Source organism: Eretmochelys imbricata, chromosome 1, assembly GCF_965152235.1.
Source record: "Eretmochelys imbricata isolate rEreImb1 chromosome 1, rEreImb1.hap1, whole genome shotgun sequence".
Taxonomy (NCBI): domain Eukaryota; kingdom Metazoa; phylum Chordata; order Testudines; family Cheloniidae; genus Eretmochelys; species Eretmochelys imbricata.
In genome coordinates this window covers 318,050,149-318,075,606 of record NC_135572.1, presented here as the reverse complement: position 1 = coordinate 318,075,606, position 25,458 = coordinate 318,050,149, and the positions used below count along the sequence as shown (strand labels likewise).

General features: G+C 39.8%; 1 protein-coding gene across 1 annotated transcript in view; it reads left to right on the top strand.

Annotated features, from left to right (window-relative positions):
• The window catches only part of IQUB (IQ motif and ubiquitin domain containing), a 53,497-nt gene that overhangs the window by 4,267 nt on the left and 23,772 nt on the right, over window positions 1-25,458 (top strand). Inside the window, exons 3-8 of the mRNA XM_077841884.1 lie at window positions 309-443; window positions 5,327-5,494; window positions 5,606-5,781; window positions 6,058-6,213; window positions 7,111-7,321; window positions 14,963-15,138. Of these exons, the coding sequence (XP_077698010.1) occupies window positions 309-443; window positions 5,327-5,494; window positions 5,606-5,781; window positions 6,058-6,213; window positions 7,111-7,321; window positions 14,963-15,138 (1,022 nt within the window). The remainder of the gene's footprint in view (window positions 1-308; window positions 444-5,326; window positions 5,495-5,605; window positions 5,782-6,057; window positions 6,214-7,110; window positions 7,322-14,962; window positions 15,139-25,458) is intronic.

Genomic DNA, 25,458 nt, shown 5'->3' with positions numbered 1-25,458 from the left:
AGCTGAGCAGTTCTGTCATATTGGCATGCAAATTCACACAGTAGTGCTGCCATTGGTATGTTTTACATTCTGATTTGTTTACATTTCATAATTTTGGTGTAAATTTTAAATAAATATAAATGTATTTCTTATATATAGATATAAAATGTACACTATTATGCACAGGAAGCATATTTGGATGGAGGAAAGAAAAGTGCCTTATGCATATTGCAAGAGCTGAGATTCAGTTTTTCAATCTAAATAAAAGGATATTTATAATCCTTTCAATTAATGTAACAGGAATTGGCATCTCTGTTTATTTTCCTCAGTTAAAATCATGTTGGTTCCTGAGATCCAGATGATCACAATGGCTTTTAACATTGGTCAAACTGTAAGGAAGCTCAAGCAATGCTTTGCATCACAGCTAAAAGTACCACCAGATGTCTTACAGGTCGTATTTCAAGGTATGTATCAAGGATATATTAAAAACTTCCTTTGTTCTTCAGCCCTATTAAAAATAATAAATGGTTAGGCCCCAATCCTGCAATTGGATCATCAAAGGCAGAGTTCTGTGGGGCTCCACATGTTGGATCATATTAAAGAAGTTCTGTATTAAAATCACAAATGAGTTTGATTCCTCATAGTTTAAATTCCAGGGTAATACTAATTAAGAGGTCTCTTGGTTTTTGGTACTGTTTCTCTCCCTCTATGTGTGAAACTTGCAAGCTGCTAATTGCGTTAGTACATTCTAAGACAGAGTCTGTTCTCAAAGCAATTCACACAGAGAGAGACTCAAAACAATACTCTGTAACAACAGAAACAGCACCCAGAGACTCCCTGCCCTTTTGTTGTATTAACAATTGTGGTTAAAATAGAGATAGAGGATGGATGCTTGGTGTGGATAATAACTGAATGATCCGGGAGGTGCCAGCCTGAGAATCCAGTGTCCATCGGCTGAAGAAGGCGTCAAGTGTACATAACCAGAGGACCCCTGGAGGGCAGACTGGAATCCACCCAACAGCCTCAAGAATGGGAGAACCAAAGAACAAGATAACATCTAGCAGCACGGAGCTATCAGGAATGTGCTATCTGCTGATTGATTCAGCAACAGCATGATGAAGCAATTCCCATAGACTGGCATAGGAAGAAATTCCTATAAAAATGGACTCTAGAAAGTGAGAACTTTGGGGTCTGATTCTGCAAACCAACTTCCAGGAGCATCAGATGTGCATCTGACAAGGCCCTGCTCCCTCCTCGCGTCCAGGCCACCTGGGCAGTGGCTTGGCATGAGCAACTCTAAGGCTGGTAACTGTGATAACAACCTTGCAGAACCTGTGTGTGTGTGTTTGTATGAATGAATGTGTGAATAAATATGAGATTGAATGGAATGTTATAGCTATAACTAACTGCTTACTATAATTCTTTCTGTATTCACAATAGATGTGGTATTTTGCCTTTTCCCCTTTAATAAGATGCTGCTGGTTTTTATTTTATTGGTATAACATACATAAGTAAAGTAGTCTGATCATGCAGCTCCAATTGCAGGATCAAGACCTTATTTAGTGTTCTTAGTAGAAACAAGAAAAGGAGTACTTGTGGCACCTTAGAGACTAACCAATTTATTTGAGCATGAGCTTTCGTGAGCTACAGCTCACTTCATCAGATGCATACCGTGGAAACTGCAGCAGACTTTATATATACACAGAGAATATGAAACAATATCTCCTCCCACCCCACTGTCCTGCTGGTAATAGCTTATCTAAAGTAATCATCAGGTTAGGCCATTTCCAGCACAAATCCAGGTTTTCTCACCCTCCACCCCCCCACACAAATTCACTCTCCTGCTGGTGATAGCCCATCCAAAGTGACAACTCTTTACACAATGTGCATGATAATGAAGTTAGGCCATTTCCTGCACAAATCCAGGTTCTCTCACTCCCTCACCCCCCTCCAAAAACCCACCCCCATACACACACAGACTCACTCTCCTGCTGGTAATAGCTCGTCCAAACTGACCACTCTCCAAGTTTAAATCCAAGTTAAACCAGAACATCTGGGGGGGGGGGTAGGAAAAAACAAGAGGAAATAGGCTACCTTGCATAATGACTTAGCCACTCCCAGTCTCTATTTAAGCCTAAATTAATAGTATCCAATTTGCAAATGAATTCCAATTCAGCAGTTTCTCGCTGGAGTCTGGATTTGAAGTTTTTTTGTTTTAAGATGGCGACCTTCATGTCTGTGATTGCGTGACCAGAGAGATTGAAGTGTTCTCCGACTGGTTTATGAATGTTATAATTCTTGACATCTGATTTGTGTCCATTTATTCTTTTACGTAGAGACTGTCCAGTTTGACCAATGTACATGGCAGAGGGACATTGCTGGCACATGATGGCATATATCACATTGGTGGATGTGCAGGTGAACGAGCCTCTGATAGTGTGGCTGATGTTATTAGGCCCTGTGATGGTGTCCCCTGAATAGATATGTGGGCACAATTGGCAACGGGCTTTGTTGCAAGGATAAGTTCCTGGGTTAGTGGTTCTGTTGTGTGGTATGTGGTTGTTGGTGAGTATTTGCTTCAGGTTGCGGGGCTGTCTGTAGGCAAGGACTGGCCTGTCTCCCAAGATTTGTGAGAGTGTTGGGTCATCCTTTAGGATAGGTTGTAGATCCTTAATAATGCGTTGGAGGGGTTTTAGTTGGGGGCTGAAGGTGACGGCTAGTGGCGTTCTGTTATTTTCTTTGTTAGGCCTGTCCTGTAGTAGGTAACTTCTGGGAACTCTTCTGGCTCTATCAATCTGTTTCTTTACTTCCGCAGGTGGGTTGTACATTGTAGTTGTAAGAAAGCTTGACAGAGATCTTGTAGGTGTTTGTCTCTGTCTGAGGGGTTGGAGCAAATGCGGTTGTATCGCAGAGCTTGGCTGTAGACGATGGATCGTGTGGTGTGGTCAGGGTGAAAGCTGGAGGCATGCAGGTAGGAATAGCGGTCAGTAGGTTTCCGGTATAGGGTGGTGTTTATGTGACCATTGTTTATTAGCACTGTAGTGTCCACGAAGTGGATCTCTTGTGTGGACTGGACCAGGCTGAGGTTGATGGTGGGATGGAAATTGTTGAAATCATGGTGGAATTCCTCAAGGGCTTCTTTTCCATGGGTCCAGATGATGAAGATGTCATCAATATAGCGCAAGTAGAGTAGGGGCTTTAGGGGACGAGAGCTGAGGAAGCGTTGTTCTAAATCAGCCATAAAAATGTTGGCATACTGTGGGGCCATGCGGGTACCCATAGCAGTGCCGCTGATCTGAAGGTATACATTGTCCCCAAATGTGAAATAGTTAGTAGAAACATATTTCTGCAATATACCATATAGTAAATTTAAGAGGCCTGGTGTCAGATCATTGACATCAGTGGAATTACCCCAAGAATGATTTTACCCCTGAAGGAATAGGATCCAGCTCACACTCACACTTAGGTGTTTTGTCTCTGCATGACAAAAAGCTGTAAACGTGTCTTTCAGTCAGTAGATATATCTCCTAATACACACAGGGAGCAGGTCCATTGAATAAGAAGTTGTATTTTTACATCAACTCCTCACAGGAGAACCACACTTCAAAAGTTTTTTGTTGGTGAACCAAACAAAACCTTAATATTTTTCTAATGATGAAAACATGTTTTTTATTATTATACTCCAGTTATTTTCCTTAAACATTTCACAAAAGTATTATCTCCGGGCTGACACCAAACTTGAAAAGTTCCATACCCTTTTTTTTTCTACTTCAGAAAACTTAGAGTAAGTGAAATCTTAGAGCATATCTGATTTAGTAGCTGAGTGCTAGGTAGGACTGGAAAGGAAACAGTTGGTGTTTTGTGGTTATGGGAATTAGAAAATGAGTAAGATCCAAGTGGTAGAGGCTGCTCTGGAAAATTACTATCCTTAGTTTTTTCCTTTGGAGAAATGACACAGAGTAGGTGATTTTCCTGGCATCTGTTTCTCAAAACTTTCTGCTTGAGTCAGTTTTCTTTCTTCCTTTTTTTTTTTCCTTTTCTTTTTTCTTGGAGGATCTGCAGGAGCAGAGGTGACCAAAAAGTGGCACAGAGTTGCTCCATGCTGGGCGACAATGGAATCGGCAGGCTAGGCTTTTCAAACCTGTTACAGTGGCATTAAAACACCTTGTCAAAACCAATGGAAATCCTCTAAAAGACCCAGGGCTCAACTTCATGTATTTTAGTAACATCTTTCCATTAAAGAAATATTTATTTGAAACGTTTCATTAAAGTTAATGGCAGATTGTATTAATCTGAGTTGGTGTTTAAACCAGAGGTCTGCAGCAGAATATCCAGTGTATTTCAGCTTTCTGGCCAGTTTGTTTATGTGCACACAGCAGTTCTGCACACACATTAGCAAGTTTGTAAATAGAACTATTAAATAAAAAATAATATGTCAAAGATTTTCAAAAGCGACTAGTTGTTGGCTTCCCAACTGGGGACACCTTTCAGAAAGTGCTGAGCACATACCCTGGAAAGTGTCTTAAATTGAGTGGCCAAAGTCACAAGAAACGTGAAAATTTATTGCTTATGGGTAAAATATTCAAAAGTGCTTAAGTCCCAAAAGTGCTTTAGTCCATCTGCTTTTGGAGTGGTAGCCATGTTAGTCTGTGTCAGCAAAAGGAACAAGGAGCACTTGTGGCACCTTAGAGACTAACAAATTTATTTGAGCATAAGCTTTCGTGGACTAAAACCCACTTCATCAGATGCATGCAGTGGAAAATACAGTAGGAAGATACATTTGATTTTACCTTTTCAACTGGTGAATCTAGCCACCAAATTTTAATTATCAGGGGACTGGAGCTGAGGGCATTCTCCGTATGTTTTAGAATAGAGGTGCTGTCATGTTTGGCTATCTGTGTAACCCAAACATTTTATTTTTAGTTTTCATATTAAAACTAAAATGTATTAATAACCATTCAGCTGAGTTTTTACTAATACATTAAATCCTCAAGGAGGGCAAAGAGTAACTAAATGTAAAAGCTAGAGTTTTATATGTATTTAATGTTAACAAATAAGATAAGTAAATACTTTAATTGCTGTGCCTTTTTTTCTAGAAAGTGAATATGAATGATTTCTTTCTCTTTGCGTGATGGTGACAATCTACATGGGACATATTTTGGGGCAGAAGTACCACAGTCTTTCCCTAAATTCAGCGGCAAACTGTCTCAAAACACCATGATTATTCTTTTATATGTTTCACTAACATCATCTGTAGTTTTTATTTCTTCCTGAGGAAAATTCTTAACTGTATCCTCATTTATTACAGAAGAACACCTTACATGGTTAATTTTTTTTTTTTTTTTAGGGAGGCTAATTGAGGATAGTGAAACTCTAATGGATATTGGAGTTAGGCCTCATGGAACTATCCAAATTGAGATGTTCTCTCTTGATCCAGAACAGTACCCAATCAAAGCAATTAAATTGCAGCAGGACTATAACATGCCTGATGTCATAACTGTGAGAGTACAAACAGGTCAATAATGTTTTTCAGATATGCATTAATATTAATATTTGTGTCAAATAATAATCAGATTACTTACAGAATAGTATACAATTGTATCTAATGATTGTAATATCTGAACAGATTCTGACACATTCCAAGATGTAGCAGTAGAGATTGAAAGGCCTACCTATCGTAAACCATTTCTGGGTGGATTTAAGCATAGTGTAACAGGTGTGGAATTTCATAATGCAGGATCACAAACGATACCCAAAAAACGACGTGACAAAGGAATTAAACTATTTTGCAGAGAGACACAGGTAATCTTTTAACAGTCTTTCATTTAGAACATTTTCTGCTAAGCAGAATAGAATATTGACATTGTTGCCAGAAATTAAGCTGATTGGAGAAATAATTGAGCATAAATTGGAAATAAATATCAAAATAAGCAGTTTAACTTAAAAACAAATAGTTAATAAGATTAACTTGCATGATTTTAAGTAGCTGACTTTTATTTTAATTGGAAAAAATACAAAAATCCTCAGTATAGGTTTTTATAATGTCATATTTTAATATAAATTATATTTTTGTTCCAGACCGTTGTGGAGAAAAATAAGCGCCAACAGACTAGAAATACAACCTCCACACAGATGACTAAAATTGGCCTCTATGTGTCAAACATGACTGACAAGCTAATAGAACCAAGAACGTATTTTACAGCAGAAGAATATCATAAACGTAGACTTGATGCAGTAAGTTCTTATCCATTTATATGTAAAGCAACACATTATAGATATGATGGGATTAGTGTTTAAAGATGAATGGCAAAAATGCCTTTTAATCTTTAAATTTTGTTTTTATGATTGTCAGTGGGGTAGGGAAAAAGCATGTATCCGCTAATTTAGAGTGTTATCAGCGTTGTATTTTAACAATAGTGAGATCATCATTAGTTACTGCACATCTTAAGAAATTTCATTTGAAGACTCAGAATGAGTGACATCCCAACTGCTATGTATAGAAGTTTGTCTAAAAATGTTTTAATTTCCTCATAGGTTTCTCATAAAATTTCTTTAGTTAGGCAAATTGTAGGCATAAGTATACATGACTCCACAAGTTGATCCATGGAGGCACCATGGTCTAATAAGAAGGAGCACTGGACAAACACAGAACAAAAAGTCCCTGCCTTAAAGCTTACAATCTATGTATAAGACAACAGAGCGATACAGACGCAGGGGGGAGTACAAGGAACAATGAGACAGTATTGGTTAGTATAATAGGCAGTTGTTTCAGCATACCAGCGGCCTAATCCTTAGCAAGTTTTGTGTAGGCATCATGGCAAAGGAGAGTTTTGAGGAGGAATTTGAGGTAAGACCATGAGGTAGCCATATTTTATAATCACAGGTCAGGCATACATTTGATAACTTGAAGCTAGATAGTCAGTGGTACACTTAGGCCCAATTGTGCTCTCGCTGAAGTCAATAACAGAACTACCATCTACCTTGGTAGGAGTACAATGAAGGTCATGATTTAGTTTTTGTACATTTTAAACAAAATTGTAATTTCTAACATATTTCTCTTCTACTTAAAACAAAATTTCTGGCATTGTACTTTAAATGGATAATTATTCATCTGTTTTATACTCTATTTAGGTAATAGTAATACAGACATATTTCCGACGATGGCATGCCATAAATGTTGTACAGAAATTAAGAGAAGAAAAAAGGTTGCACTTAGAATGGGAGGCACAAGAAGAGTTAAGGAAAAAAAGAGAGAAGGAAGAAAGATTGAGAAGGGAGCATGAGCGAAGATTGAATCCTAAAACAAAGGAAGACTTTGAACTACTTTACCATGCTTTAGAATGTAAGTTTTTCTTAGAGGCATTTTCAAATTGTCTCAGGCCTCAAATGTAGGTTTTGTTGACAACAAACTTTTACAGAGCCCTGATGTCAGTGGAAATGTTTCCATTATGTTTTTTCAGTTTGCAATGGAAGTACTTTAAAAATGAAGTACTTTTAAAAGTAAATTACTATCTAGCAGCCAAATATTTTCTGTTTCATATTAGGAAGTAATCAGGTTACCAAATACAGCTGATAATTGTTTTATCTGATAGATTTACTCTTATCTTCATCCATTTCTGTTGCTGACTTCAGTTGGAGCAACTGGAATGTTTTTTTGTTTGTTTGCTTGAAATGCAATAAGATTAACATAACTGTGATGCACTTAAATAGCTGAAAATAAATCCATACAAAATGCAGATTTAATGTCCATAGTTCAGAATTTTAACTATCTAAACTGCCACAGAGGTTTGTAATATTTTAGCCAAAACTCAAAGGACAACATACACATGTCCTTAATCCCCTCTCATCCTCTGATGTCCTTTTAATCTTAATTTTCTTCTTCTCTCCTCTTTTATTTCCCTCTGACCATTTACTGAACTTGTTAGTGTCCTGCATGTGAGTCTTCTGAGTCTTATTGTGACGGGTTGGATCACAGAAAGCCCTTTGGGACTGCCACCTAATGTACCTAGACTACCTCTGAGCTTGTTTTCCCTGCCAGCTTGGGACTTCAGTACCTTGCCTTGTTTGAGCCAGACATGCTTGCCTGCTGCAAACACAGATCCAAGTCTGAACCACCTCCCCCACAAGCTGAAGACTTAACTGAAAAGAGCTTAAGAAGTGCTCCTGTCTCCGACACTCAGATACTCAACTCTCCGTGGGGTCCAAACCCTAAATAAATTATGAGTTTACCCTGTATAAAGCTTATACAGGGTAAACTCATAAATTGTTCACCCTCTATAACACTGATAGAGAAATATGCACAGCTGTTTCCCCCCCCCGCAGGTATTAATACATACTCTGGGTTAATTAATACATACAAAGTGATTTTATTAAATACAAAAAGTAGGATTTAAGTGGTTCCACGTAATAACAGACAGAACAAAGTGAATTACCACGCAAAATAAAATAAAACACGCAAATCTGTGCCTAATACAGTAGGAAACTAAATGCAGGTAAATCTCACCCTCAGAGATGTTCCAATAAGCTTCTTTGACAGACTAGCCTCCTTCTAGTCTGGGTCCAGCAATCACTCACACCCCTGTAGTTAATGTCTTTTGTTTCAGTTTCTTTCAGGCATCTCCTTGGGGTGGAGAGGCTATCTCTTGAGCCAGCTGAAGACCAAATGAAGGGGTTTTCCCAGGAGCATATATAGTCTCTCACTTGTGGGTGGAAACCCCTGTCTCCCCCTGTGTAGAATCCAGCTACAAAATGGAGTTTTGGAGTCACATGGGCAAGTCACATGTTCATGCATGACTCAGTTTTCTACAGGATGTTCCCAGGAAAGCTCAGATGTGGATTGACATCTATTAAGGTCCATTGTTAACCAAGTATTCTCAATTACTTGAATAACCCCTTCACACTTTGTTGACCAAATCTGCCATAGGTGGTTTCTACAGCAAACGCTTTAAATGCAACAGATAGCCAACGCTCATAACTTCAGAAATAAAAATGATACATGCATATGAATAGGATGAATGCATGCAGAAGAACATAACCTTTGCAAAGATATGTTACATGGCATATCTAGCATAAAACATATTCCAGTTATGTCATATTTACACTCATAAGCATATTTCTATAAAGCATTATGGGGTGCAACGTCACACTTATCCCTCACTGAAATGAATCGTGTCTTCTAGTATAGCAAGACCTTTATAACTTTCCCTTGCAATAACACAAAGGAGGTGCTGCAAAGGGATACCTGCTATAACAGCAACAGGAGAATGACCTGAACATACAAATATTACACAGAGAATATCAGAGCATACCTTTCTGAAGAAAAACAATATCTAAAAACTGGCCTTGTGCAAATGTTGTCATAAAATGAAACTACAGGAATTCCTCTAAAATTTCTCACATTGAATAAGACTGTTGTGGTCTGTTGGTAGCCTCTGATAACATTACTTCTGTGGCTCAAGTGGTGATGGGGACAGCATTGTCTAGTGAACTGAATTCAAGATAGGGAGCTAAAAACTCTTGAGTTCTACTTGCATCTGTTCTGATTCTGCCAAACTTCAAGCGTCTAAAAGGCTAAACTGCTGTTCAAGTGCTAAGTAGTATTGATGTTATTGGCCACAATTTTCAAAAATGACTAGTGATTGTAGGTGTTTTTGGGCACCCAATATGAGACATGTTCAAGTGGCCTGATTTTCAGAGTGTGAGTATGCAGCACTTTCTTAAATCAGGCTCCTGAAATATGTGTGACAGGTTGGGTACCCAAAAATTGAGGACTCCAAAATCACAAGTCATTTTGAAAAGCTTGGCCATTTACTGTTAGTGCTTATGTTTGGAATCTGGAGCCCCATAGCATTTATTTTAAAACCTGTTTCATAATTAACAATGTGACCCAGTCCACTTGGTTTTCTTTGAAGAGGCTTATTTGAGATAGAACCAGCAAACATGGACTTGAAATCCTGAATTAGTCTTTCTATTTTTTTATTTGAAACTTGTGGTTATATAAGTGTTTCTTTTGTTTAGTTAAAATACCATCTGGTTCATAAATAAAATCCTGAGCTGTGCAAGTTGAGGAATGTAGTATCTAGGAAACACAAGAAGTTTGTGCCAGTACAAACAATGTAAAAGACAATTTCATTACAGATGTTGGAAAAAAATCAGTCATTATATAAATGACTGTTTGCTTTTGTTGTTTGTTTGTTTGTTTGTTTAACTAGGTGCTTCTCTGTACAGTGACCTGCAGTCACCTCATTATAACAGAGCTTAGTGATTCTAGGAACCACTTTTTTTTCTACCTGCAGCTAGAAGTACTTTCACATTCTTACAGTGTCAACAGACTATACAAGCTAAATCACTGTGACAGTAATAGAATGAGATTATTGGCCTCTAAAGATCTGTGAAGGGCATTGCCAGGGATCACAACAGGGGTGGTTTGTGACAGGGTCAGCCAGAACTGGCTAGAATTGTTGTCAGTCTCATTTTTCTTTTTCTCTTTTTTTAGCATGAATAGTAAACAAGCTCTAGTTTATATAATATATATAATATTTTAGTAAGGCAATTTTATTATTAAAATGTAAAATGGGTACATGGGAATAGTTAAAGACTGGAGATTTCTCAATACCTGTAAAGCAGTTGCACTATAAGGTGCATTTTTAAACTGGTTGCCTGAATTCAATAAGTGAATCTAGACAATTCCAATAGCTGTATCTAAACACCTTTTAGTCTCTTAAACACAACCTTGCTTACTATATTTATTAGTTTTGTCTTTTAAATTCCTGCCTCCTTGTGGTATATGAAGCTTTGGGCTATGCAATGCTATTGTTGACTAAAATGATTGCTCTTAGAAGTACCTTGGGATACTGTGAATTTGTCAGGCAGCCTAGCATTAAAACCATAGCAAAAGGAGCCTTAAGGAAATGAGTTAAAATATTCTAAAATGAAAAAGCATAAGGTGCTGGAGATAAGAAGTGAATAAACCTTTTCTTTGTGCAGCTTTTTTCTGGGATAGGGTATTATGTTAGATTTCCTGCCCTCCCCCCATTAAGTATACATTATATACTGTTTTCTTGACATGTATGCTTTGTTGCGTGACTGTTTTGGAATAATATTTTAAGAAAGGTTTTATGTATGCAGATAATTCTTAACTTTCCAAAAAAATAAAAAATCTCACAAAGAAAATTCCAGGTTGATTATATAATACATAAAGAAAAATCACTATCTCATTTTAAAACATTTTGATATTGTTAGGAACAGAAAGAAGTTCATAAGTGTATGTGCATATATCTATCTATCAGCATTTATACACTGTGGTAATGGGCAGTACAAAACAAGCCAAAATAGATGTGTGTGTGCATATTACACCTAGCATGGGACATACAAGACAATAAGAAGAGGTTCTATAAATATATTAGGAGCAACAAAAAGGCAAAGGAAAGTGTAGGCCCACTACTTAGCAGGAAAGGAGAGCTAATAATGGATAACATCAAGAAGTTTGAGGTTATTAATGCCTATTTTGCTTCAGTCTTCACTAAAAAGTTTAACTATGACCACATATTTAACACAATTAATACTAACAACAAGGGGTAAGGAACACAAGCCAGAATAGGGAAAGAACAGGTTAAAGAATATTTAGAGCCTGATGAAATTCATCCTAAACTACTTTAAGGAACTATCTGAAGCAGTCTTGGAACCATAAGCAATTATCTTTGAGAACTCTTGGAGAACAGTTGAGATCCCAGAGAAGAGGAGAAGGGTAAACTTAGTATCTGTGTTTAAAAAGAGGAACCAAAAGGACCCAGGGAATATACACCAGCCTGCCTAACTTCAATATTGGGAAAGATACTGGAACAAATTATTAACAATCAATTTGTAAGGACCTAGAGGATAGTATGGTTATAAGCAATAGCCATCCTGCATTTATCAAGAACAAATCATGCCAAAGCAACCTAATTTCCTTCTTTGACAGGGTTACTGGCTTAGTGGATGCAGGGAAACTGTAAACTTGATATATCTTAATTTTAGTAAGGCTTTTGGCACAGACACACATGACAGTATAAGTTTTAAACAAACAATTTAATACTGTACCCAGCAATGATGACTGTGAAGCTTGGTTGAGGTGGTGAAGGCAGAGGGTGGGATATTTCTCAGGGAATGCCTTATTGCTAAATGATGAACTAGCACTCGGCTGAGCCCACAAGGGTTAACACATTATTGTTAACGTAGCCTCACACTCTACAAGGCAGCACAAATGGAGGGAGGGGAGACAGCATGGCAGACAGAGGCACACACCCTGTGTGTGTGAGAGAGAGAGAGAGAGAGAGAGATGTGCATTGCCCCTTTAAGTACACTGACCCCACTCTAAGTACACTGCCTTTTTAAGTAAATCAGCAAGTTGAGAGAGCAGCTGCTGCTAGTTGTGTTCCCCCCCACCCCCGCCCCACTCTATGGAGATGGGGATAAGCGGGAGGCAGGAGCAGAGGGGAGGGGGACACCCTGACATTATCACCCCTCTCTTCCATCACCATCCCCGCACAGCAAGCAGGAGGCTCCCGGGAGCAACTCCAAGGCAGAGGGCAGGAGCAGCACATGGCAGTGTGGGGGATGGACAGCTGAACTGCCGGCAATTGATAGCCTGCTGGGCGGCTGCCGCACAGGGAACTTAGGGGAGCGGGGAGCTGATGGGGGGACTGCCAGTCCACCCTGGTTCCAAGCCCCCACCAGCTAGCTCCAATGGGCTGCTCTTTCTGCAAGCAATGGACAAAGCAGGCGGCTGCCAAACAATGTTAAAAGGGAGCATTGTGCAACTTTAAACAAGCATGTTCTCTATTTGATCAGCAATGTAACAAGGAAACAACGTTAACCGGGACGACTTTAAGTGAAGAGTTACTTTACTTCGGAGGTCAGGGTTAGAATTCAACTCAACCTTGAAAAATTAGAGAAGTGGTCTGAAATCAACAAGATGGAATTCAGTAAATACAGGTGCAAAGTACTTCACTTAGGAAAGAAAACTCAAATGCGCAAATGCAAAATTGGGAATAATTGGATAGGTGGTAGTACTGCTGAAAAGGATCTGGGAGTTACAGCGGATCACAAATGGAATGTGAGTCAACAATATGATGTAGTTTTAAAAAAGGCTAATATCAATCTGGGGTATATTAACAGCTGTGCTGTGTGAAAGACAGAACAGGTAATTGTCCCACTTTACTTGGCACTGGTGAGGCTGGAGCAGGAGTGTTGTGTCCAGTTCTGGGGGCCACACTAGGAATAATGTGGACAAATTGGAGAGAGTTCATAGAAAACCAACAAAAACGATAAAACCTTTAGAAAACCTGACCTATGAGAAAAGATTAGAAAAAACCAACAACCCTGAGCATCTTTAATCTTGAGAGAAGACGACTTGAGGGGGAATCTGATAACAATCTTCGTATATGTTAAAGGCTGTTATAAAGAGATTAAGGATTGATTGTTTTCCATGTCCACTGGGTATATGCTGCTTAATCTGCATCAAGGAAGATTTAGGTTAGATATTAGGAAAAACCTTATAATTATAAGGATAATTAAGCACTGGAATTAATTAAGACTTTCAAGGGAGATTGAGGAATCCCCATCATTAGAGGTTTTTAAGAACAGGTTTGACTGTCAGGGTTGATCTAACCTTACTTGGTCCTGCCTCGGTGCCAAGCACTGGACTAGATGCCCTCTTGAGGTCACATCCAGCCCAATATTTCTATGATTCTATGATCTATATATGTATGTAATAGTTATTTAAACAAGTTAGTACAGTTGCCTGGCTTGTATATTCGAGTGCTGCAGTTGCTCTAACGATTTTCTCCCTGGCTTTCCACTGTTAGTTTTTTTGATAATGTGGTTCTAGGAGTCAGAAGGCCAGATTCTCAGCTGTGTGATATGATTTACATACTGTAATTGCTTTTATCTCATGATTTTGGTGCACAATATCTATGTTCAGGGATCAAACTATTGGGGGGAGGGGAGAAGGAGGAAGTATTGGTATTTTACCTAGGTTTGCCCACAGATGGAACTCTGCTCACTATACAGTATATTCTGTAAATGTTCAAGACAGGACCATGAGTCCGCAGCTGAGCTCCATTGGTGGACTCCTTGGGCTTGGCTTCCTCTCAAAAGGATTCCAATAAATGCATGGACTCTGCTGGACTGTTTGGGCTTGATTCCACCTCACTGCGGATTTGATGTCCCTAGGTTCCTTGGGCTTGACTTTTTGATTGGACAGAAATGGTAGGACTCTAAGCATCAACCACTAAAGGTGCCAAAATGAGATATCACTTCTAGTAACTTGGGCAGATGTTCATAATATAAATTTTTTGATTTCTTATATGCTTTGATCAACAATGAAAGAGTTAATATAGGTTTTTAAACTGTCATTGGACGTCTGAGTTAATACCTCATTGAAATGAACTGGAACTGTTCACACTTTTTAGAACTATTGTTTCAGGCTCTCTGTAAACTCAGGGAGAATTCATTTTTTCAAAAAGAAAAGGAGTACTTGTGGCACCTTAGAGACTAACCAATTTATTTGAGCATGAGCTTTCGTGAGCTACAGCTCACTTCATCTTCCTTTCCAAATGCAAACAGATGGACATCGTACCAAAAGATGAAACCTTTCATTTTTTCAGTTACACTTGATTCATGTTTTGAAGATTTTCTTTACAACTGTAAGGCCTAGGGATCTTTTCTCAATAACATTTTAGATTGTGGAGCACAAGATGGCAGCTCTGGGGAGATGAATGTACATAGCATATCTATATCATAATTTGATCCATCTCTGTGCTGTCTAATTTGTATGAAAAATATGCATAACAAACTTAAAAATGTACAAGTCATTTGTTAGGAAACTGAAAGTTTGGCATTAAACATTGAAAAATAAATACATATTGACAGAATGTGAAAGCAAAAATGTCCAGCTGGTAAACTTTTAGAAGTTTTTAAAATCCATTTTTTTTAATGAATATAGCATGGAGGCAGGAGGAGATTGAGCGCATTAACAGCACTCTCGCTGGAGCAGAAAGAAAGGCAGCCCTCTGTGCACTTCTAGAACAAGAGACACAACTGATTGCTTCCATTGGGAGACACAAACTAAATGCAGATGAAGAGAACCAGCAAAAAGCAGTACTGTTGTTTTTGGATAAGGTTGGTGACATAATTCAGTCTGAACATGAATGTACCCAAAATTCAAAAACCTAATATCATTTACAAACCAGCAGACAAAAGTAAACCACTGTAATTAGCTTGACCAGTTATGCATAGTGCAGACATTCACATGTTTGTCAGAGAATAGAATTGCCTCATTAGTTATAGTTTTTAGGTCTTTATTCATGTTGGTACAATTTAATGAACACTTCATTTTTCCCAAGCACAGAGTTCAAGCTGCCACTTACTTTATAACTTATCTAATTATTTGAAAAGATATGAGAACAATGCATCATGTAACCTACCATCTGTGTTTCACTCTAGGCACAGCACAGCAAGGCACAGCAAGATATAAGTATATTATAATAATGACATTAACACTGAGTTGATTAATTTTGACTTATAAGAATATTCTGCATGAAGGACCTAACTGTGCTCTCAGACTTTAGTGATACAAGGTCAGACCCTAACAGAATGCATATCATTCTAGAGCTGTGTGACACAGTGTGTCAGGAAAATGTGTGCTATTTTAGTTTTTGCACAGTACAGTATACGTTATTATCATGTAGGAACCCACACATGAAAAGTAGTTACTTTAAATGCATGATCTTTTTTTGAAACCTTAAATAATTCTGTCAATTAATTTCTCTCTCCAAAATACCCAGTGTCACTAATCAAAACTAATGAATAAACACTTGATCCTGCCCTCTGATATGCTGTATGTGCTACTGTGTATCTTGAAAAATCAGTTACTGCATTTTGTCAAAACATGCCTTAGGTACCTGTAAAATTTCATTTTGTTTGTTGGGTAGGGGTGTGTGTGTGTGTGTGTGTAAGCATAAGACAAAGAACAAAGGTTGCCAGGTGTCCGGTTTTCGGCCGGGAAGTCCAGTCAAAAGGGGACGTGCTGTAGTGCCCTGTTTTCAGAAAATAGAAAGTTGACAACCCTACAAAGAACTGGCCAAACCAATTTAAATGAAATGTTGGGTGGGGAAGGGAGGAAATAACAAAAATGTATTTGGAGTGGGGCCCTGAATGGCAAATTTCAGCGTCAAGCAAATTAAAATGACAAAGTTATAAATGCCTCAAAAACAAAGTTGATAGTGGTATTCAAAACTCCAAAGTGAACTATACACTTTTTTTCAGAAATGGCTATGGATGCATTTATATTATATTGTATTATATAGAGATGTCTCCTTTTTCTCTTCACTTAAGTTTCCATCATGTTGGTTAACTAAATAAAAAACAAATTTCCTTCATATAAGATACTTGGTTCTGAGCTGTTCACAGCATCTGTAAGATTTCTTGTAGTAACTAATAACTTTTTAAAAAGAAAAGGAGGACTTGCGGCACCTTAGAGACTAACAAATTTATTTGAGCATAAGCTTTCGTGAGGTACAGCTCACTTCATCGGATGCATTCAGTGGAAAATACAGTGGGGAGATTTATATACACAGAGAACATGAAACAATGGGTGTTACCGCACACACTGTAAGGAGAATGATCAGGTAAGGTGAGCTATTACCAGCAGGAGAGTGTGTGTGGGGGGGGACCTTTCGTAGTGATAATCAAGGTGGGCCATTTCCAGCAGTTGACAAGAACATGTGAGGAACGGTGGGGGGAGGGGGAAATAAACATGGGGAAATAGTTTTAGTTTGTGTAATGACCCATCCACTCCCAGTCTTTATTCAAGCCTAAGTTAATTGTATCCAGTTTGCAAATTAATTCCAATTCAGCAGTCTCTCTTTGGGATTCTGTTTTTGAAGTTTTTTTGTTGAAGAATTGCCACTTTTAGGTCTGTAATCGAGTGACCAAAGAGATTGAAGTGTTCTCCGACTGGTTTTTGAATGTTATAATTCTTGACGTCTGATTTGTGTCCATTAATTCTTTTACGTAGAGACTGTCCAGTTTGACCAATGTACATGGCAGAGGGGCATTGCTGGCACATGATGGCATAGATCACATTGGTAGATGTGCAGTGAATGAGCCTCTGATATTGTGGCTGATGTGATTAGGCCCTATGATGGTGTCCCCTGAATAGATATGTGGACACAGTTGGCAACGGGCTTTGTTGCAAGGACAGGTTCCTGGGTTAGTGGTTCTGTTGTGTGGTGTGTGGTTGCTGGTGAGTATTTGCTTCAGGTTGGGGGGCTGTCTGTAAGCAAGGACTGGCCTGTCTCCTAAGATCTGTGAGAGTGATGGGTTGTCCTTCAGGATAGGTTGTAGATCCTTGATGATGCGTTGGAGAGGTTTTAGTTGGGGGCTGAAGGTGATGGCTAGTGGCGTTCTGTTATTTTCTTCGTTGGGCCTGTCCTGTAGTAGGTAACTTCTGGGTACTCTTCTGGCTCTGTCAATCTGTTTCTTCACTTCCACAGGTGGGTATTGTAGTTGTAAGAACGCTTGATAGAGATCTTGTAGGTGTTTGTCTCTGTCTGAGGGGTTGGAGCAAATGCGGTTGTTTCGTAGAGCTTGGCTGTAGACAATGGATCATGTGGTGTGGTCTGGATGAAAGCTGGAGGCATGCAGGTAGGCATAGCGGTTAGTAGGTTTCCGGTATAGGGTGGTGTTTATGTGACCATCGCTTATTAGCACCATAGTGTCCAAGAAGTGGATCTCTTGTGTGGACTGGTCCAGGCTGAGGTTGATGTTGGGATGGAAATTGTTGAAATCATGGTGGAATTCCTCAAGGGCTTCTTTTCCATGGGTCCAGATGATGAAGATGTCATCAGTGTAGTGCAAGTAGAGTAGGGGCATTAGGGGACAAGAGCTGAGGAAGTGTTGTTCTAAGTCAGCCATAAAAATGTTGGCTACTATGGGACCATGCGGGTACCCATAGCAGTGCCGCTGATTTGAAGGTATAAATTGTCCCCAAATGTGAAGTAATTACTCTTTGTAACCACAGATTACCTAGGAGTTTTGGCTCAGGAGAAGAATGACTTGTTAGCTGCTCTTCGCTCTAAACATTTTATTAAGCAGGAGCCAGACATAGCAGTGATTCCCAATGCAGCACAGGCTGCAGCTGCCAGGCATTCCTGCCTCTTAGTTGGAAGGAAGGATTTACTTATGGTTCAATGCACAGGACAGAAAGTCAGGAGACCTTGGTGACATCTTGGCCTCATTGAACTCGGTGTCAAAACTCTCACTGACTTTAGTGGGGGCAGGATTTCATCCCTGGATTTTATTCCTGTCTGATTTTAGGAAGGTAACTTAACTGTTCTGTGCCTCAGTTTTCTCATTTATAAAATGGGGATACGTACCTAACAGAGATGACATAAAGGTACGTTAATGTTAAAGCTCAGCATGAAGCTTTTAGAAATCTTCATTACTCTTAGCTAAGAGATGTAGTAATATTCTGTTCCTTTCTACAAATGGATCAGAAAAGCTTAAACAGCTGTGAAGGATTGAGAAGTACTAAGGTAGTAGTGTGACAACCATAATACTGCATGAAGTTGGCAGACACTCTTCATGTTTTTCTGACCCTGTCAATTTGGGATGAGTGGAGAAGAGATTCTTTGGGATGACCTCAACCCTGTTATGGGAACAGGAGAGAATGTTTGAGCCAAGTGAAGACCTTTTGAAACTTAGCAGAGGTTACCTAATGGGTGGATGTGGTAAGGAGAGAAAATGTGAAAAGGAGGAGAAGCATCCAGCTGGTAATATCAAGCATTCTCCCAGAGCAGAAACTAAAGCTGCAGGGTCCCTGGGTCAAGAGATTTTTCAGTGTAGCCATTCTGTGGGCACTCTCTTCAACCCCCTAAAGAAACATCTACACCACACACTCAGCCCAGGTCTGTGGTACCTGGGCTTGGGAACTCGGTGTTTCCAAGCCCATGTTTGAGCATCCACACTGCATTGCAAAGCTGGGTTTACAATTGCTGGACCCGGGGGTCTCACAGTTGTGCTAACACATCCATATTGCGCTACGAAGACCTTTGGGTCTGTAGCTTGACCTGTGTCCACACTGCAAAATGACAGGGCTTGGATGCAAGTCATAGCAGAAGTGGGGGTCTGACCCACCCCCCTAGCAGGGTCCTAGGACTTGAATGCTTGCTGGCACGAGTCAGATCGATTTGTGTATGGATGGAAGAGGAGTTGGGGCTCAAACCTGAATCAAAGCCCAAGCTTAGTGTACAGCATAAACACACCTTAAAAAAACTCAAGGAATTATTCTTCCAGGAAATCCTGTGCTTTGGCTGATCTGAACAATATCTGTGAGGACACCAATATCAATGTTGACAAAAGATCAGATATCTCGGTCATGAAATTCCCTATTAAATATGATGTGGCCCACACACCAGCAGAACCATCAACTTTTGTCTTGCATCATGGACATAAGAGAAGATAAGAGATGACGAGATGTTCAAATAACCTACTGCAGATACCAGTTTATCTCATGTATTTCTACAGTTATGCTGCACCATGAGGTTGGTGAAGCATTCAATATCCACCTGGAACCAGCCATGCCAAACTGGATCTCTGCATCATCATCCAACCAGATTTTAGTGATCCACACCAATGTCTGGATAACACTCCACACAATGATCAAGAAGTAAAGTGAGGTTATTCAAAACAGATCTAACATTATCCATTCAAAAACTCATGCAGGAAGAGCCTATGCTACCTGTTTCACTCTGGCCACATGAATTCTTCACAGTGTGAGTCAAAGTTATTTACTAAAGAAACCTAAAACCAGGAAACTTTTGCCATCCTTGAGAATCACCTGCTAACTCTCTCACCAACGTCATTTTCCCCACAAGGAACCACCTTTCATCTACCCCAACACTAAAAACACAAAAGGCAGGAATTCTCTCTCTCATTAGCTCAGTGTCTGATAGATGTATACATCACAAGGGAAATAACGATGAAGAAAACTCATACCCCCAAACATTCCAAACAAAAGGAAAACCACAAAAAATAAAACAAAAGTGGGGGAAAACTCACTAATTCTTCATTTAAAACATCAAAAGCCAAAGACGACTTTGCCACAGACTCTCAATATAGAAATTAAAACAAAAAAATTATTCATAAACTCAATCACACATAAAGATGCTCCAGAAACATAACCATTTGTGGGGAAGAGGAAGAAAGGAACAAACAGGTAATGGGAAATAAAATGCATTTGCTGACCTCAGCACCCCACTCCCCGCCACAAATTAGGGTACTCTGAAGGAACAGCTTTTTTCTTTGCTCTTCTGAGTTAACTATGGAGCTCCTAAGTGTACAGGTTGAAATTAAAATACAGAAGATGATATTTGGGAACAATCTTCTTACACTTAAAAAAAGAGGGGTCTGCAAGGGGGAGAATATAATGGGTTTAGATTGAAAGCCTATGTTCCAAGTTGGCTGTAAACTCTGCTGGGGAAGAAACAGTGTAATATTTCATTAGAGAGCCACTGTCTGAGCACTAAATAGACTTAATATTAAAAAGCAGAAGTAATATAGATCACTCATTTTTTAGCAGTATTAATGCTCAGAGAGGAGACTGAAAGGGTAAAAACTCATGCTTTTGATACCAATTCCATGATTTTACTTAGCAAGTATCCTGATTTTTGTACTCTTGAAAAAGAGCAATATTGGGTGAGCCTATAGCATACATCAATGTAGCAGAGTTATAGACCCACCTACTAATTCCCATCAATTCCTTCTTTGTTGGGCTGTCACTTGGGCTTCTCCATCATTTTTGCTTATTCCCAATTCAGTAGCACCATTAACTACAGTGTTTATATGATACTGCTATGTGGGGTTTTTTTACATTTGTCTCCCTCTCTCGGACTAGGCCTGACTGCATTATAGGCCTGGTACTTGAACCTTGTACGGACATGTAACTGCAGTCACATCCCACTTGCCATTTGAAGATCACACCATCATATTTGAAGTCTACAGGCGATTGCACTTTTGCTGCAATACTGTCATGGTGTGAAACTTGCTCCCCTGCAAAATATTTCTCATTTCATCCCTTCCTGCTTCTAAATTTTAATTGTTATGGTGCTTTTAATGTATTTTTAGAATGACCTCTCTTGGCCCTCTATTTATTACCTTCCCTTCCAAATCCTTTCTTTCTCTTTTTAAATTGGACTTCCTCATTTGTTGTATGTGTATGTGTTTTAAAAGGGTAATATCTTACAGCAATAAAAATCATAATATAGCCATGAGAGTGCTTCAGGGAGGAGCTATATGACTACTGTTATTTGCTGCTGCCAGGGCCAGCTTGAGGCACCAGCAAAACAAGCAGGTGCTTGGGGCGGCACATTTCTAGGGGCGGCATTCCGGCGCCGGCCATGCCGCCCCTAGAAATGTGCCCCAGCTCGCCTCCACTCTGCCTCTGCCTGCTCCCCTGAGTGCGCTGCCGCCGCTCCATTTCTTCCCCCATCCCTCCCAGACTTGCAGCGTGCGAAACAGCTGTTTCACGCTGCAAGCCTGGGAGGTAGGGAGGAGAAGCCGTGTGGCAGCACACTGGGGGAGGCGGCGGTGGTGGAGCGGAGGTGAGCTGGAGCGGGGAGCGGTTCCACTCCCCCGCCCGGGTACTTCCTACGCTCCCCCCCACCCTTGCTCACCTCCGCTCCACCTGCTCCCCTGAATGCGTTGCCTCTCCCTTGCCTGAGAGGGAGGGGGAGAAGCGGAGCGGCGGTGTGTTCAGGGGAGCAGGCAGAGCGGAGGTGAGCTAGGGCAGAGGGTTGCGGGGGACGGGGGAGCTGCAGGAAGCAATGGGGGGGAAATGCGGCACGCCCAGGGGAGGAGGCAGGGCCGGGGTTTTGGGGAAGGGGTTGGGAAGGGGCATAGTTGGGGGGCTGGGGTGGGGAGACAAAAAAACAGGGGCGGCCAAAATTTTTTTTGCTTGGGGCTGCAAAAATCCTAGAACTGGCCCTGACTCTTGCTCATGGTGTTCATAGTTTTCATGCTTTGTACTGTTTCTCAACTGCCTTTTCTGTGCCCATTCTATGTTGTCTCCCTTTTTTTTTCTCTGTTCTCTCTCTTCATGCTTGTGTTCTTGTATTGCTCTCCTCTGATGCTCTGCTTTGCTTTTATATGCTGGCAGCAGAGTGCAATTACAGTAGTCCTGCTCCCTGAAGCAATTCAGATAACAGGATTATTGCAAATTCCACATTGCGGCCAGCAAACTAAAAGGCAGGAGAGAGCTGTAAAAAAAATCAGGAAGTTTTAAATTTCTTGCGTCAATCGTGAGTACGTGAAAATAAGCCTGAAATCAGAGAGCTTGAGATTCATTCTCAAGCATTGACAATCTTGCTTTTCATACTGATGACATTACTATTTCTTCAAAGAGGAGCTGTATGTTACATTTAGGTGCATCATTTCATTTTTATAGTACCACTTTACAATATCATCAGAAATTCCAAAATGACAGATTATACCAAGATTTTCATACTTTCTAACCCTGCTGTTGTAGATTTGGTGACCCAATTTTAGAGACCTTCTGCACTGTATAATACTGCTAGATCACTTAAGTGTTTTTCAAAAAGAAAAGGAGTACTTGTGGCACCTTAGAGACTAACAAATTTATTTGAGCATAAGCTTTCGTGAGCTACAGCTCACTTCATCAGATGCATTTTGTAAATTTGTCTCAACTAGCTGTAATCAGCATGTCCTAAAGAGAACCTTGCACTTTAATACTTCCTGACACAACAAGTCTCAAACTAGGAGAGCCAAAGGTCAAGTTTTTAATTGGCGGGGGTGGCCAAAAATTGAATTCATATACCCACTGGAAAATCATATCAGAAGAATTTAACTGTCTTAGTGTAAAGTTAGAGAACTGACTACTTTGTTGGCATTGGACTCTAATGATGCAGGCTAATGTAACCCTTACAACATTTTTAAAGGATTTGTCTTACTATGTATGCATGACAAAACAAAAGTAATAAACTTCTGTCATGGTAGAGTAAAAATTGCTTGTTTCCAGTTTTGCAAGAGTTTAACAGCTCTAATTCTGAGATTTAGGATTTCATTATAGGGTCTGTCCTGTTTCCTTTCAGATTTCTTAATCAATTTTGGCTCCAGACTATCAGTTCCAGTTAGCAGTACTTCATTTAATTATAGCCCTACACAGTACCTCATTTAATTATAGTTCCATACCTAGTGATGATATAGTTAAGAATCGGTCAAATTTGCAATTGCAAAGTCCTATTTTTAATTTTTTCTGCTTTTTTGTGCCTACATAACTTGAAAATTAAACTGTTTCTTAAAATAAAGCTTTGCAGGTTTTTAGTTCCTAATATGCACTATTCACATTTTATATGGCCCCCATTGCCATAATATCAGAGCACCTTACAAATGTCATGAATTTATCCTCCTAGCACCCCTGTGCAGTAGGCAGTAAGAAGTGTTTACTGGTTTACCTATTTAAAATGCTGTCTAAACACTAATTAAATCGTAGAACCCTGTTCTACAGATAGGAAAGTATTAATATCCTTATTTAACAGAGAGAGAAACTGAGTCACAGAGAGGCTAAGTGATTTGCTCAACACTTCACAGCAGTTAGTGGTAGAGCTGGGATTAAAGCTCACAAGTTCGTGACTTTCACTGTGATGATGAACCCCCAAACCACATACAAATTCATTTTTCCTCATGTTCCTCATGTCATTGTGATTTGTATTGCATGGCATCAGGACTACCCCTCTCCCAAACACTGCCCCTCCAATGAGCCAATTGTTCCCCCCCAAAAAACACATTTATACAAGTACTATTCCCCTTCTTCCACTGGGCCATGCAAGTCCATAATGTGAGCACACAACACATCCCTTAGTTCTGCTGCCCAGGAACAACCAGCTCCCACAGTGATAGCTACCTTTTCTGGCTGAGGGTACCAGTTCAGCATCCCCTTGCTGTCATAGGTCCATTCAGGGGGAAATGGCACACCTCTGGCTTCACAAAGGCTGTGAAGAGCACAGCAAGCCAGAGTAATTTGGACAGCATTGTGGCATTCCCCAGGGTACAATCTGGACTGTTGAACAACTGTGTGCCCTTAATTATCTAGCCTAGGGTGCCTTTTACACTGCTTTGCTGTCAGAACATCCACTACTGGCCTGCTTACAGCCTTTAGCATGTAAAACACAGTTAAACACAAACACTCTGACCAATCACTCATGAATTACATACAGGGTGACACCCACATGTTCTTAGCCCCAGTCTTGACACCAGAAATGTGAATCTTGTACTGCACAGTACCCTCCTGAACAATGCAAACTCATGGTAAATCCGTCATTTCAGCAAAGGAAAATGATATATGCACCAGCCTTGTTATCACAGATGGAGTTTCCCACACAGTCTAATCCAAACTCAGTGGTTAAGATAAAGCAATAAGATAAGTATACCTACAGAAAGATAGATTTTAAGTGATTACAAGTGATAATGCTTAAAAGTCAGGGTTGGTTACTAAAGAAAATAAGAGTAATACAGAAACTAATATCTAACTTAACAAGCTAAGTGAATTTAGAAGCAAAGGTTTGGTCTCATCATACACTGTTATAAATTTCACAGCCTGCATCTCCTTTCAGCCTGGGACCACTTCCTCCTTATTTCAGTTGTTTGAGAATCATTGATGTCATGAGCAGAGATATGGGAGGAGGAGAGGTGAGGTGGAGGCCATTGTCTCTCATTCTTATACCCTCTCTCTTCTTTGAGGATTACCCCCCACTGAGGTGCAGACAAACAGTGTCTTGTTATCTGAGGTTTGAACAGTCTCTGAGATTAAATGTAAATTTCTTGTTTACACCTTTCCAGTGCTGAAGAATGGCTGCTTAAGCCGATGATTGCTCTTTAACACCTGGCTGTGGTGCCAGTTAGTCTTTGTCTCTGAAAAACTGGTTTGGACCTGCTTGTCTGGCCCTTGGAGCATGTTAACAATGATATATGTAGAATATTATAACTTCCTATACAATGTCGATATGCACATTTTACAAGGACAATAAACGATTATGACTTTTCAAATGATACTTCACAAGACATACTTTGTACAAAATTTATCATAGTCTTATAAAAGTGGTGACCATAATAGTATAGACTGTCACAAGCATTAATTGCACTGGCATCCAAAATGGGTTTTGGTAAATACCTCCAATGGTAAACACCTCCAATGTGATATTAATGTGCCAAAAGCACATACAACAACCATTCTGCACTTGCTGAGAGTGTAATTAAGCCTTTTTTTCACCAGGGCCTCTGAAATCAGGGTACAGTTTCGGAAGCCAAGGCAAAAGAGGGTACACGGGGTCCGCCAAAATAACAGTGGTAACACTGTTTATGTCAGTGTCATTTGGTGGCACTGGTATCCCAGTCTGTCCATGAATGTAGATTCCTGAGTGATGA